Raw genomic sequence first — 12674 nt, forward strand, 5'->3', positions numbered from 1 at the left:
TTTTTTGTTTGCTGCTTCTAACAAAACTTGGCCTGTCTCGTGTATTTCACTTTCTTCTGGTTTTTTCTGTTTTAAACTCTGCTGCAGTGCCATTATCTTTTCCTTGTCACAAACAGCTTTCTTTTGATGTTCTTCAAAATGTTTCTGTGCTTCCTCTTCTGCTCTTTTTTTCTGTTTCTCTTCTTTTAACTTCTTTTCATTTTCCAATTGTTCTCGATAATTTCAATGTGCTGAAGCAGCTAATTTCAATAGATCCTTCGTAATAGGTACAAGATGTGAGCTTTGGTCATACATGTTTAGTCCCTCCTTAACAATCAAAAGTGAATTGAGCATCCTTTCTGACATTGCTGCTCTATCAGGAGGAAGTGGCCGGCATGAAATTGAAAATCCCCGTTCCACATCAGCATTGCCACGAGAGAGGGTCAATACTGATTTCACCAATTTCATTAACTGGGATAGTTTGTGTTCCCAAGGGAGTCAACCAATTTAAAATACTTACTCCAATAATAATCAATTTTCTTATCTGTTAAGTCTGTCAAATCACTCTCGCTCAAATTGAAGTAGCCGCCACTTGTTCTGCAAAGTATTCTCAGCAATTCACATGGAAGAGCTCTTGCAATACTTACAATTCTTTATAAGTGTTTTTTTCACTAATATTACTTTGCCGAAGACATGTCAATGATTTCAACAGTTTGCATTGAATTGGAGCTTTTTCTACCTTATATATGGAAGCCACAACATAGTGTTTTTGTAAGCAACTGCGAAAATGCAATTGATCTTTTTGAGATAATTTACTCAACTCATTGGCAACCTCACTCAGCATTGCAAATAATTTCCTCTAATAGCAAAATATTTGTTTTGTCAAACAATTTCTTTAGATTTAATACAAATTCTTTAGATTTAATACAATTTCTTTAGATTTAATACAAAAGCTTCAAAATATCTACTTTCAAAATTTTAATAACTAGGTTTAGAAGCAAGTCCCATAGTTTGCTGTACAGGAGATGTATTAGAGGTTCTTCTCTTTAAAAAATGATGTATATTTTGTGAAAATTTCAACACTTGAAATGCCTTGAAGTACTTCTGCTTTCATGGAAGGAATCTTCAACAAACAAGATATAATTCTGTACAAAGACTTGACATTATGCTTTGTTTACTTGAAGGAATATACTTTAAGTAGTAGTACGTTATACCCTCCCACTGCTCAATTAACCTTGATGCTGCATCATGGAATGTCAGCCAACGTGTTGTTGTTTTATAAATTATGCTTAGGCAACTTGAGCTTTTCTTGCACAGCTTCATAACTTTCCCAGGCCATCCATCAAAAAATCTGTAAACTGCCACAATAATTCAAATGCATCTTCACCCAGTTCACTTAATGCTTTCAGATATGTGTTATGAATAATATGAATCGTACATGTTCCAATGTCAACAAGGCTTTTCTTGCGAATTTCCAGTACATCTTCCTTAAAAAGTCGTAACACTTTTTGGTTACTATTAGGACCATCTGATCCTATTATCAAAAGTTTGTGCAGTGACAGGTTAGCAATATCGATAGCTTTGATGTGTGTATGCAATGTTTCTGCATCTGCTACCCAAGAAACCATGAATTTAGGTATCTGCAGAATGAGAAATTACTACATATTGTTTTCATGGGCCATACACGTTCTCGTTCTGCATGGTATGCAGCATCTCTCGAATTATATAAACTCACAGCTGCTAATCCTTCTCCAGTCACATTGTCAGTATTACTTGGAATTTCATCAATTTTTGATGGGCCTGGGAAACTATCGCCTGGTCCAACCAATGTCAGGCGTAACTGTCTTGGACCATAAGCACAGATAAGTTTTTGTCTGTGCTTGGCATACCTCCATGATCTAAAAGTGTTTGGAAATCTTTTTTCACTTGTATTATGCAATTACATACTTTGCAAAATACGTGTCTGAATGTACTGTACAGTTGCCCATAATCTTATTGTACAATCTGCCTTGTCCTTTTATTTCAACCAAACAGTTCGGAATTTACACTTTGGTGGTGTCATATTCAGTGGATTCAAACCATTGCATCCATCGTCTATACTCTAACTTGGAACCTGTTATAAACCAACAGTTTGTTGGTATCATTTTGCTAGAGATTTTTATTGTTCAATCACAATTGAAAGTGAGTAAACACGTGTTGACCACACGTGTTTACTCACTTCACATGATTGGTCACTTCTTTGCACGTATTAAAATAGAACAGAAGAATAAAAATTACCAATAAAATAAAGCAATACTTAGAAAATTAACTTTAAATATATATTATTTAGATTTATACAAAATATATTTACAATTCAATAGTTTAATGTATTTCAAAATTTTATTTGTATATAAATTTTCCATTTTTGTAATGTGACTATTATAGTAATTTGAAATAAAATTAACAACTCTTACTATGAACAAGCAGCAGAAAACGAAACTTTTATGTGCATGATCAGAAACTGTTTATTTTTTAATGCTTCGAGATATGTAAATATTGATTTAAAAATAAATTAATAAATCCGAAATAAAACAGATTTCAAATAGTATAAGTAAAATAATATTTTAATAATGATTTCACAAATAACGAGAAACTTTTTCCTGTGGATGAATAAGAAGCAACATTGTTACAATGATGTTAATTTAATGAATATGCCGACTTATCGGACAATGGAATTTTTCTGATTTTTTTGATTCCCTGGACACAATTTTACATATCTTCACATGTAAAACTATACAAATCCATCTTTTATGATTGTTTAACACGCCACTTCAATTTTTCCAGATTAGCCTATATCTACCCTTGGTTGATTTGAAACAAGAACATTCGTGTCAGAGTTGATGTGCTGGGTTTACTTATGCTCTCTAGAATCTGCATCATTCGGCATTAGTCATTTTCTAATTCTTTTTCAATTTTTCTTTCCAATGATATACGTTTCTTATATTACTGTTCGCATTTCCTTTGCAATTTCTTCAGCATTATGAAAATTTTCTTCGACTCAAACAGCTTTTGGCTTATAACTTTACAAATTCTATTTTAGTGGTTATTATTGCTAAGTAATATTGTAGATTCTGTTGTTCTGTACAAATTACACCGATTTCCATGTTCTATCTCTTCTCCATCCAAAGTTTTACTGCCCAAATGCCGCACTGCATTGCCACTTTCATTTTCATGCGCAACTGCTACCCCGTCCCATACAGCTGCAAACCCCTACTTCCCACTATTTTAAATACAGACATAAAACTTCTATCCAACAAAATTTAAATTGTGAAGCTACCATTTATAGTTTATGATATATAAGCACAACAAATTTTTCATTTGTTTGGTCACTCCAGTTATCATAAACCTCCCTATACCAAACCAAATTTAAAGATGTGTTCGGATCAAAAGAGAGCAGGAGCAACAGACAGATTCCACAGTATTTGCGGGTTCCCTGATTTTTCACGACTTTTTCTACTAAAAATCATATTCCCTGACTTTCCAGTTCTGTACATGAAAGGGATTTTTGTTTCCTGTAACTTAACAACAATGAGTGGCAGTCGCGGTTTTGAGTCCTGTTCAGGCCGAGTATTTTCTTTCAGAAAATTCTAGTCCAATAGTTCAATAATTCAGTGGATCGTCTGGCTTTAAATTTTTCATTGGTCCCACATCTTCCTAATTAAGCATGTGGAAATGACCAAAAAAACGAGAAAAGTGAGGATACTTCAGAAAAGTGAATACAAGTGAGAAAAGTGAGGGCTCTGATGAAGGTGTAGGTCAGGTGAAGTGTTGTAAGGACCAAGTCCGGGTGTTATTTTTAGTTACTTTTTTATTTTGCTTTTTATTCTATTTTGTTTGGGGCTTATGTTTTGTTAGGACGAAGGTTTCCCCACCACTCACCTTAGAAACTTAAAACAGAAGAAAGAAAAAAACCAACTCACCAACGAGAAGTGCCATAAAAAAAACTCACGCACACTGCTCCCGAGTGGAAAAAAGTAAGTCTGCACCAAGAAGAGGGGGGGAGACCACACAAACACAACTCAGGAACTTGCTAAACCTTAAAGAGTAAAAAATCCCAAAATATTGTCAGAAAGAATAATATAAAGGTTAGCAAGTATTGTCGGGAAATAGGCTGCCAGGCAAAAAGGAAAAGTTCAATGTTAGAGATAAGTATGTAAATGAGGGGAGTGGTCTCAATCAGAATTGTGACATCACCTCATAGAATAAAGCCTGTACCTCAAGCGAAGATGAACGAAATGAGCTTCTGTTAGCAATGAGCATGGTGAGCTTCATAGCAGCGAATGAGAGAGGTGTCCGATAGTGATAAAGTTGTTCCAAAGTGTTTTGAAGTTATTCAATTTGTGGATCGAAGATTAGAGAAAGTCTTGAGAATTGAGGAAAAAGATTCCTAGTATGTTGAGGTGACGGTTAAGACCTTAATTCACAAGAATTGTTGTACATAAGTTAAGTCTTTGAATTTTTTGTCAAATTCCAAAGGGGAATATATTTAAGTTAGCAAATAGATTTTGTTTTGTCGGGTTGATTCTTATTGTTGATTTTCTTTGAATAAATTGTTGTTTGATTGTTATTAATTTTGTACATAGTCATTATTAGAATTATTATTAAATATTGAATTGTTTTTTGACTAACTTTGTCATTATTTCTTTCGGTGCATGCTTAAAGTCCATGCCTGGCACATTTATCTTGAATCCACATAAAATACCTGTTAGGTAATGGCTATTTCCGGCACACAGTTCGTGTTGATAATCGTTGTAAAAGGCATAAAAATAACTTAGTACTTTACAGTGTGACTTACAGGGGCAAAACAACAATAAAATTCAGACCTGATATGGAAAGCTTAGGGGCTGGAGACCTCAATTAACTATATACAAACTTCCAGTCTTGTCCAGGAGGCATGTAATTTTTTTTACATTAAAAGAGGATTAAAAATTGCAGTCTGGCATTATGACAATGTCACAATAAATAATTGCTTGTTATCTTTATTCTTACTTGAAAATAATTCAGCTTTTAGATATATTTGGCTAGTAAAATTAAAAAATTAAATTAAATTGTATAAATATATGGTAATTTTTAATATTTCAATTTGAAACTTTTTTGCATCATACTTAAAATGTAAAATATAAAAATTAAGTTATTATTGAACAAATAATTACTGATATCTGCCAATTCCAAGGTTTTATTTTCAGAATTTTTATGAAATCTTGATTTCATTTCATTAAAATAACCACCAATTAAAATGCCTTGATCATATTTATGACAAAAGAATTTTCCGTCATAATCTCGGATAACTGAAAAAGTTAAAAAAAAAAAATCAAATATTTATTCTAATTTACTTTATGAAAACTTATATCACATTTTAAAAATGCTAATAGTAATTTTCGTAATATTGACCAATTTATAATGAATAAAAACAGTTTATGATTATTCTGTGTGTTAATAATTCATAAGCAGTTCTATTGAAAAATGACAGTTTAGTATAATCTCAGTAATCTGACATATATGGAACCTTAAAGGATGCAATTGTCCTTACAACACTACCAGGGGACTTTGCCCACTTGTTCCCAATATAGACTATTCATAAGGAAAATTTCAATACATATACCTTTCATCTTTTAAATTCCAAGTTCAGATCTGTTTTGAAATGCATCTCCACACTCAAATTAATTGGAAAAAAGAAAGTGTTTAATCAGATCACATAAAAGAAAACTTTCCTTTCAGATTTTCTCCATCAAAATCAAACACAAAACAACCTTCAGATTTTAGAACAAAACAGCATATTTTTTTTTAATCTAACATCATGATTATTTTGAACATCCCACAGAAAATTTCTCCAATTCCATGTTTATATGGTTCACTCCACTTACTTGGCCCACCTGTTCCCAATTTATAACAAAAACTTTGTGACAATTCAACTGCCTGTGAGGACCAATCCCAGTTCTTTTTGCTCTCTTCATTAAACCTGTAGGAGGGTGGCTCAACTTTCCCATCTCCATTCACTTTGCTCCTCTCTCTGCCCAACCCCCTTTGCTTCACTCACTTATATAAAAATTTTGTGACAATTTGTTGATTCCTAGTGCAGCTGTTTCTATTTTGCTTTTTTTTTTATAATGAAAAAATGTGTCATGACAATTTTAAGCTAAGTGTTTTTTATATATATATACAGTAATATTTGTGATTAATTTCAAGAAATCTTCATTACTTTAAAAAAGTTTTCATAATAAATGTAAAATGACAAAATGCTGACTTACTTGGTAAAGAAGGAATAATTCCATGGACTGGTTGTGTTACAATGAAAGGTAAATCAGTGAAATGTATAGGAACACGAAATGGTGGAATGCACTTTTGTCCTAATTCTCTTGTATTCTGAAAAACTAATAAAATTTTTAAAACTGCAGAATATTGTAGATAAAAAATCAAAAATAAACTGAAAATTTTTATACCATTCCTGCACAAACTACTAAATATTCACACTCAGTAATACCAAAATTTGTCTGAACGCCAGTAACTCTACTATTTTCAGTTAATATTCTAAGTACTTGACATTCTTCAAAATACTGAGCACCTGTTAAAACAAATGATTAAACTAAATTCTGTTTATTTTTTTAAAATATTTTGGATTTAATTTTAAAATGTTCCTTACACTACATCAAAAAAATTAATTATTTGTATGTTTATATATAAAATTTTTTAATAAAATATATTAATAAATTAAACAATAAAAAAATAATTTATTTATCAGTTATTAGCCATATTAGTCACTAATGATTTATTATATGGTAATATGAAATAATCAGTAACATGTCTTCCTTGGAAGCACTGCTCGCTTTCCTTGTATTTTCTAATAAATAAATACATATTGTGCAATTATTTTCATATTTTAACGTACATTGAATTAATTAAAATTAATATTTTATTATAACCGCATTATGTATCTTATTACAAATTTCTATACTACATGTGAAAAAACGATAAGATTGCTATCGTATATTTGAATATCAGTGGTGGAATGGAAGCACTGTATTGTCGAATATGGGACAGTTTCGGCAAAATATCTGAATGGTGTAAAGCAGCCAGATTATATGCATTTGCACATGCGCTTTACAGAGCACCAACCTCACATGTTTTAGCTGGTGGATGCTACATGCCAAAATATCGTACAACGCTTTCAACGATTCTATCCAGGATCGGTTCTGGGCTGTTAGCCGCTTGCCTGCTAGATATTTGGCCACTCTCACTCTATTATGTGAATCACAATTAGATTTATAACTTAACCCAACCGATAGGAGTTTACTGATATGTTTTTATGATAGTTCTGTATAGTTGACAGGAGTTTTTAAAAAATTCATTAAAATATTTGATATATTTATTCCGCTCTCCCATCTTGTATTACTTACAGATTTCAATGTTAAATTAGTAATATTACGATTTAGTATGTCCCATCTATAAGGGATGCAGAAAAAAACATGTACAATACTTGTATAATGTTAAAAAATTAATTGTTACTTTGGCAGAATCATTTACAACTAAATTTAATGAATGACATGCACAAGGTACAAAAAATCTAGAATTTATTTTCCTTACATTTACAATTTTTGTATCTGTTGTCATAAAAATTTGTCTTTCCACTTCTTTCCCAAGACTACAAATAATCAACTACAAAGTAACCGGTTTCGACTTATTTCTACTTAAGAAGTAGTTAAAATAATTAAGCAATTAGGGAATTGGAGACATAAACAAAACCCTGACGAAAGAGCCAAAATTTTACCTAAACAAAAGCTTAACTGAACCAATCTCTAGCTGAGTACAGTGGGGACTGATTTCTTCGAAATATCAGATGTAATAAAGACAGAAATTTTTCCAGTTCAACTAGAGTGCACACACTGCACACTACCAGAACCATCTCTGATTCCACTCGTAGGGAGCTACTCGACTAAGTGGATTGTTTTAAGATTTAAAAAGTAAATAATATTTTATGTTATTTTTATGTACGTTTCTTTACAAAGCTATATTTAATTATAATTTTCTTTAAAAGTATATTAATATAATTGAAGAATATTTTGTACCAGGTATGTGTATCCACCACACATTTTATTTCACTAAGTAAGTTTTTATAATTTTATTTTTAATTGTAGCCCTTATATCATAGCTAGTGATTCAGAAAGTAATTGTGATATTAAAAATACATTTAGAGACGTCTACGGCTTTTACTGGCTTATCAACAAACGAATACGAATGGACCCTAGACCAGGTATGGCCAACATATGGCCCATGTAATGGATTTATGTGGCCCATGATTAATCTTCCAACATTAGCTACTCAAGTCAGAATAGATAAATGAAAAATTCTAATGCCTAAATAAATAAAAAATAAAGGTCAACACTGGCTCTCCGGTTAGAGTTAACCTTCCATTACAAATCTCGTAAGTACAGCGTAGAATGTTGATAAAGCACGATAATGTAAAGAATGTATCTGTAATCTCTATGTACAATTTAGTCTCTACGGGGTGACACCACAATGAGATCTCGCACCACCTCAAAATCTTCCTAGGGCAGCCTCTGGTTTGGCCCGTGAAAAAAGTTTTCTTTCCAATTCGTCCCGGGGGCAAAAACTACTGTTGGCCACCCCTGCCCTAGACCATCACTGATGCGCAATTAACCAATTGCCCCTGGAAGCTGGCTTCTTACAGAAACACAGCTTCCCTATCATCAAATGTCATGGCACACCACTGGAAATAATTCTATCAAATTTAAAAATTCTTCATAATGAAAAAAAAACACTAAAAGAATCAAAAAAGCATCTTTGTAAGTTATCCTTCATCACATATGTCAGGAATGCAACAAAGACACATAGCAGAATTACCGTATTTACTTGCATATAGGATGAGGTGGGACTTTAAAGATCAAAATAAAGAAAATTAGATTTATTAATACAATTCTAATTTTATTTTGTTTAATCACAAGTAAAATATCAAATAAACATAAATGTACACATTGTCCAGCAAAAATTACTGGCATTTTAAACTTTAAGGAAAATCTTGTAAAATTGACAACATAATTTGTTCATGTAAATCTGGACAATCGGGAACCTTTTTTGCCAATTCTTAACATTCAAATCCACTTTCCATCGATTACACTTGCGAGTTTCTCTGAATTCTGATTTTCGAATAATCATTTGTTTTCATGTGGGAATGGATTAAAACTTATATCGGGCTCCCATGTGATTTTGGAATTTCAATCTGGAATTCAATTCAAAAGCTTTGCTTTTCCTATTGCCCATCATCTTTACTCCTGACAATATACAAAAACGATTCAAATGACCCAGATAAAATACTTTTGTTTTTAAATACAAGAGGATAAGCAAAATAAAAAAATGAAAATAAACAGTTCACAAAACTCATTTGCCAAAATGCAAAGGATCTTTCACTCTCACGTATAGGACAACCTAGGAATTTGAAGCTGTGATAAATGAATAAAAACCTTGTCTTATATGCAAGTAAATACGGTAATCCTTATTTCGAGGTTCTTCTATCTCAGTATATAAAACTTGTTAAAATCAGCCCTCTGGAGGTTGCACAATGTAAAAATATATCTATAACTCAATTTTTAATTAATCACAACCAGTTGATCTGATGAATTATCAGACTATTAAAAGATTAATTTAATAATTAGATATTAAGTAATTTGTCTAGAAGTAGCTGATCAAGCTGTTAACTTGTGTTAATTTTAATAATTATAATAAATTAATTATTTAGAATTTCTAGAAAGGATTGGTCTAGAGTGGGACTTGAACTCTGAGCTAATAATGGTTTAATAATTTGGCAGATCATCTGGTTATAATTAGTTAAAGATATACCATTGATGAAAAATCCTGCAGTGCATTGCATAACTTTTCTGGCTATTATGAGATTTCATTTAGAAAATAACTTTTATAATTTTAATTATAATATAACTTAATAAAATTGTATGTGGTGCCATCCGTTATGAGATTTTGTTATAAAAAAACTTTTTATATTTTTAATTACTATAAAAATGGCAAAAAGCTTAATTTTTAAGGTAGGGATGAGTTAGCATAAATGTTAATAACAAGTAAAATCATCATTAATGCTGGCTTTCCACTTAGTGCGATTATGTTGCTGTCACCCGATGATTCATCAAACAAGGCAATCACTGCCCTATGTTACACACTTTGCGCAAAATGGAAGTGGATTTGCAATAAATGATGGAAATTAAAATGGTGACAAAATTTTGACTTAAAATAAAATATATATTTTCCAATTTAATTTTGTATTTAATTTTTTAAATGTAATATTTACTATTATTTGTGCCTTTTCAAAATTTTCACACCACACTATATGTAGTGCTAAGGATGATAGGTAAAAATACGTCATCACATACACTTGGAATTATGGACACTGTATGCTGATTAGCTGCAACAGAATCACCAGGTAAAAATATATTTGTTGCCCTGATACTCTGTCATCAAAGTACTTGAAGGTGATTTTACTGTGCATGAGCAGTGACAAAGACAATTGAATCATCTCAAAATTGCACTAAGTGGAGAGCCAGCATAAATCTGACCATATTGGAGATATATACAACCACCTTTATCGCCCCACCCCCTCAACCTTTAACCACCAAAATTTAATAGCATCAATGCCTCTCATATACAAGCCACCATGCTAAATTCTGTTACTTAATCTTTACCCCATCCTGAGATATTACGTGAAATAGACACCAACACACACATATATCTACAGAATTTTTTTTGACTTTTTTGGATTCGGGAGGTCTCAAAATGTGGAGATTTGCAAAAAACTCAGAGGGTCAAATTTGACTCAATTCCAATACTTTCCCTTATGTGTACTGTACGTAACAGCCAGGAAAGTAAAAACCCAAGGACAAACATGCAACTAAAAATTCTGTAATGGAAGAAACACTCAAGGAAAAATTAAAAGCATGTCTTCATGATCTGTACTACTACCAGAAAAGCAATTTTAATAAATTTTAAATATTGAGGAAGAGAAGGACCTCAAAATGAAGGTCAAATCTGCTGTTTGACTTGATCATGTTCCCAAGGTGTGTAAAAAAAGTGCAGAATTTTTAATTGTATATTCATTTTGAATTTTTTAAAAACAAAAGTTGTTTTAAAAAAATTTGCAATTTTTAAACTGTATCAAAGAAATAACATGATTTATGAGTGTAATAGAAAAATAACTTTTAATAATGATATTAATATACTTGTTATCACTTAATAATAATAAAGATTATATTTTTAAAAAGCCAATATTTTTCCATTACTCTATATTTCCAATATAAATTAATAATACTATTTAGTCAAATAATATAATTAGGATTAAATTGGTATTCACACTTTATCACAATAAATATCAATGCTTTTATTATATAAATACAGATAAAATTTAATGTGAAGAAAAATAAATCAATCATCTGCAATTAAAACAAAAATCTATTATTTAATGCAAATTTAGAATGTGTATTATTATATAAATAAAAAAAAAACTTTTGAACAAAAGACTACCCCAGTAAACAATTATTTTTATTTTCTGTAGCAAATGCATTAGTTAAACAATCTGCTTTAATAATTACAAATTATAGTTGTTAAATTTGTAACAAGAATTAAATTGAATATAAAAACAATTGTTAAGAAATCTAATACACATAATAAAATAAATTTATTATATACTTACACTACAAAGATAAAATATTATGTGAGTATAACTTACTTTCAACTAAAATTAATGAGAGGATGAATAAACTTTTTAAAGCGTAATTTAAAGTATCAAACCATAAAAATTGTCATATAAAATACAACAAAACAAACACTGTTTGAAAACCTTTTAGCAGTAAGGAAAGAAACCATTTGTTTAATTAAACACTTTCAGTCATCTCTAACGTTTGCATTAATTAAACAAATGATTATTTCTTTGCTGTTAAAAGCGTCTAAAACTTTTGTTTTCTATCATCAAATTAAATATTAGAATAAAACATCAACTGAAAAATAAATAAAAAATCAACTTAAATCTTTAATATAGTTAATTACCTTCTTTGCGAGCAAGTTCGGCTATAGCAAGGCACAATTTTGTAGGATCGGCAACGCTATCCGTTTCCTTCCATAATCCTCCCTAAAAATAAAAATTTTTGTATTTACATACATTTATTCAATTTTAAAATATGATTAATTCATCATTTAAAAAATGAAGTTAAACCCTAAAAAAAAAATCAATTGCACATCTGAAAATAAGGAAGATAATTGTATAAAAAAAAAAGCATCAGATGTAAAGTTAAACAATAGTTTATTAAATTTTAAAATTCACCAGATTGTTAGTTTTAATATTAATTAAAAATACACTAAAAAATTTGATTCATTACCAATGGATCACTTGAAATCTACATATTAACAGCATTTCTCTTAAAGGATAAAAGTATGATCCCATTAGACAGTATGATCTCAATGGACAGTATGATCGCAATAGAGTATGGATGGAAGGATAAAAGTCTATCAAAACAAATATCTGTTTTAGAGAGTTCTTAACCTTTTAATCAGATATATTTTTTCACACTTAATTTTTTTGATGACCAAGAAGCCTAAATAAAAGGAAAGATCAAATTGTTAGGGAGCTGTATTCCAGAACATAA

The 12674-nt window shown here is 30.6% G+C and overlaps 1 protein-coding gene across 1 annotated transcript in view; it reads right to left on the bottom strand.

Annotated features, from left to right (window-relative positions):
- Nucleotides 1–12674, bottom strand: part of LOC111623658 (pyruvate dehydrogenase phosphatase regulatory subunit, mitochondrial-like) — a 62709-nt gene that overhangs the window by 40931 nt on the left and 9104 nt on the right. The window contains exons 5-8 of the mRNA XM_023366330.1: nt 12079–12160; nt 6459–6580; nt 6267–6381; nt 5172–5306 (exon numbers count right to left, since the gene is read on the bottom strand). Coding sequence (XP_023222098.1) covers nt 5172–5306; nt 6267–6381; nt 6459–6580; nt 12079–12160 — 454 coding nt within the window. The remainder of the gene's footprint in view (nt 1–5171; nt 5307–6266; nt 6382–6458; nt 6581–12078; nt 12161–12674) is intronic.

Source organism: Centruroides sculpturatus, unplaced genomic scaffold (assembly GCF_000671375.1).
Source record: "Centruroides sculpturatus isolate CEXI.00-Female unplaced genomic scaffold, Cexi_2.0 scaffold49, whole genome shotgun sequence".
NCBI classification, from domain to species: Eukaryota; Metazoa; Arthropoda; class Arachnida; order Scorpiones; family Buthidae; genus Centruroides; species Centruroides sculpturatus.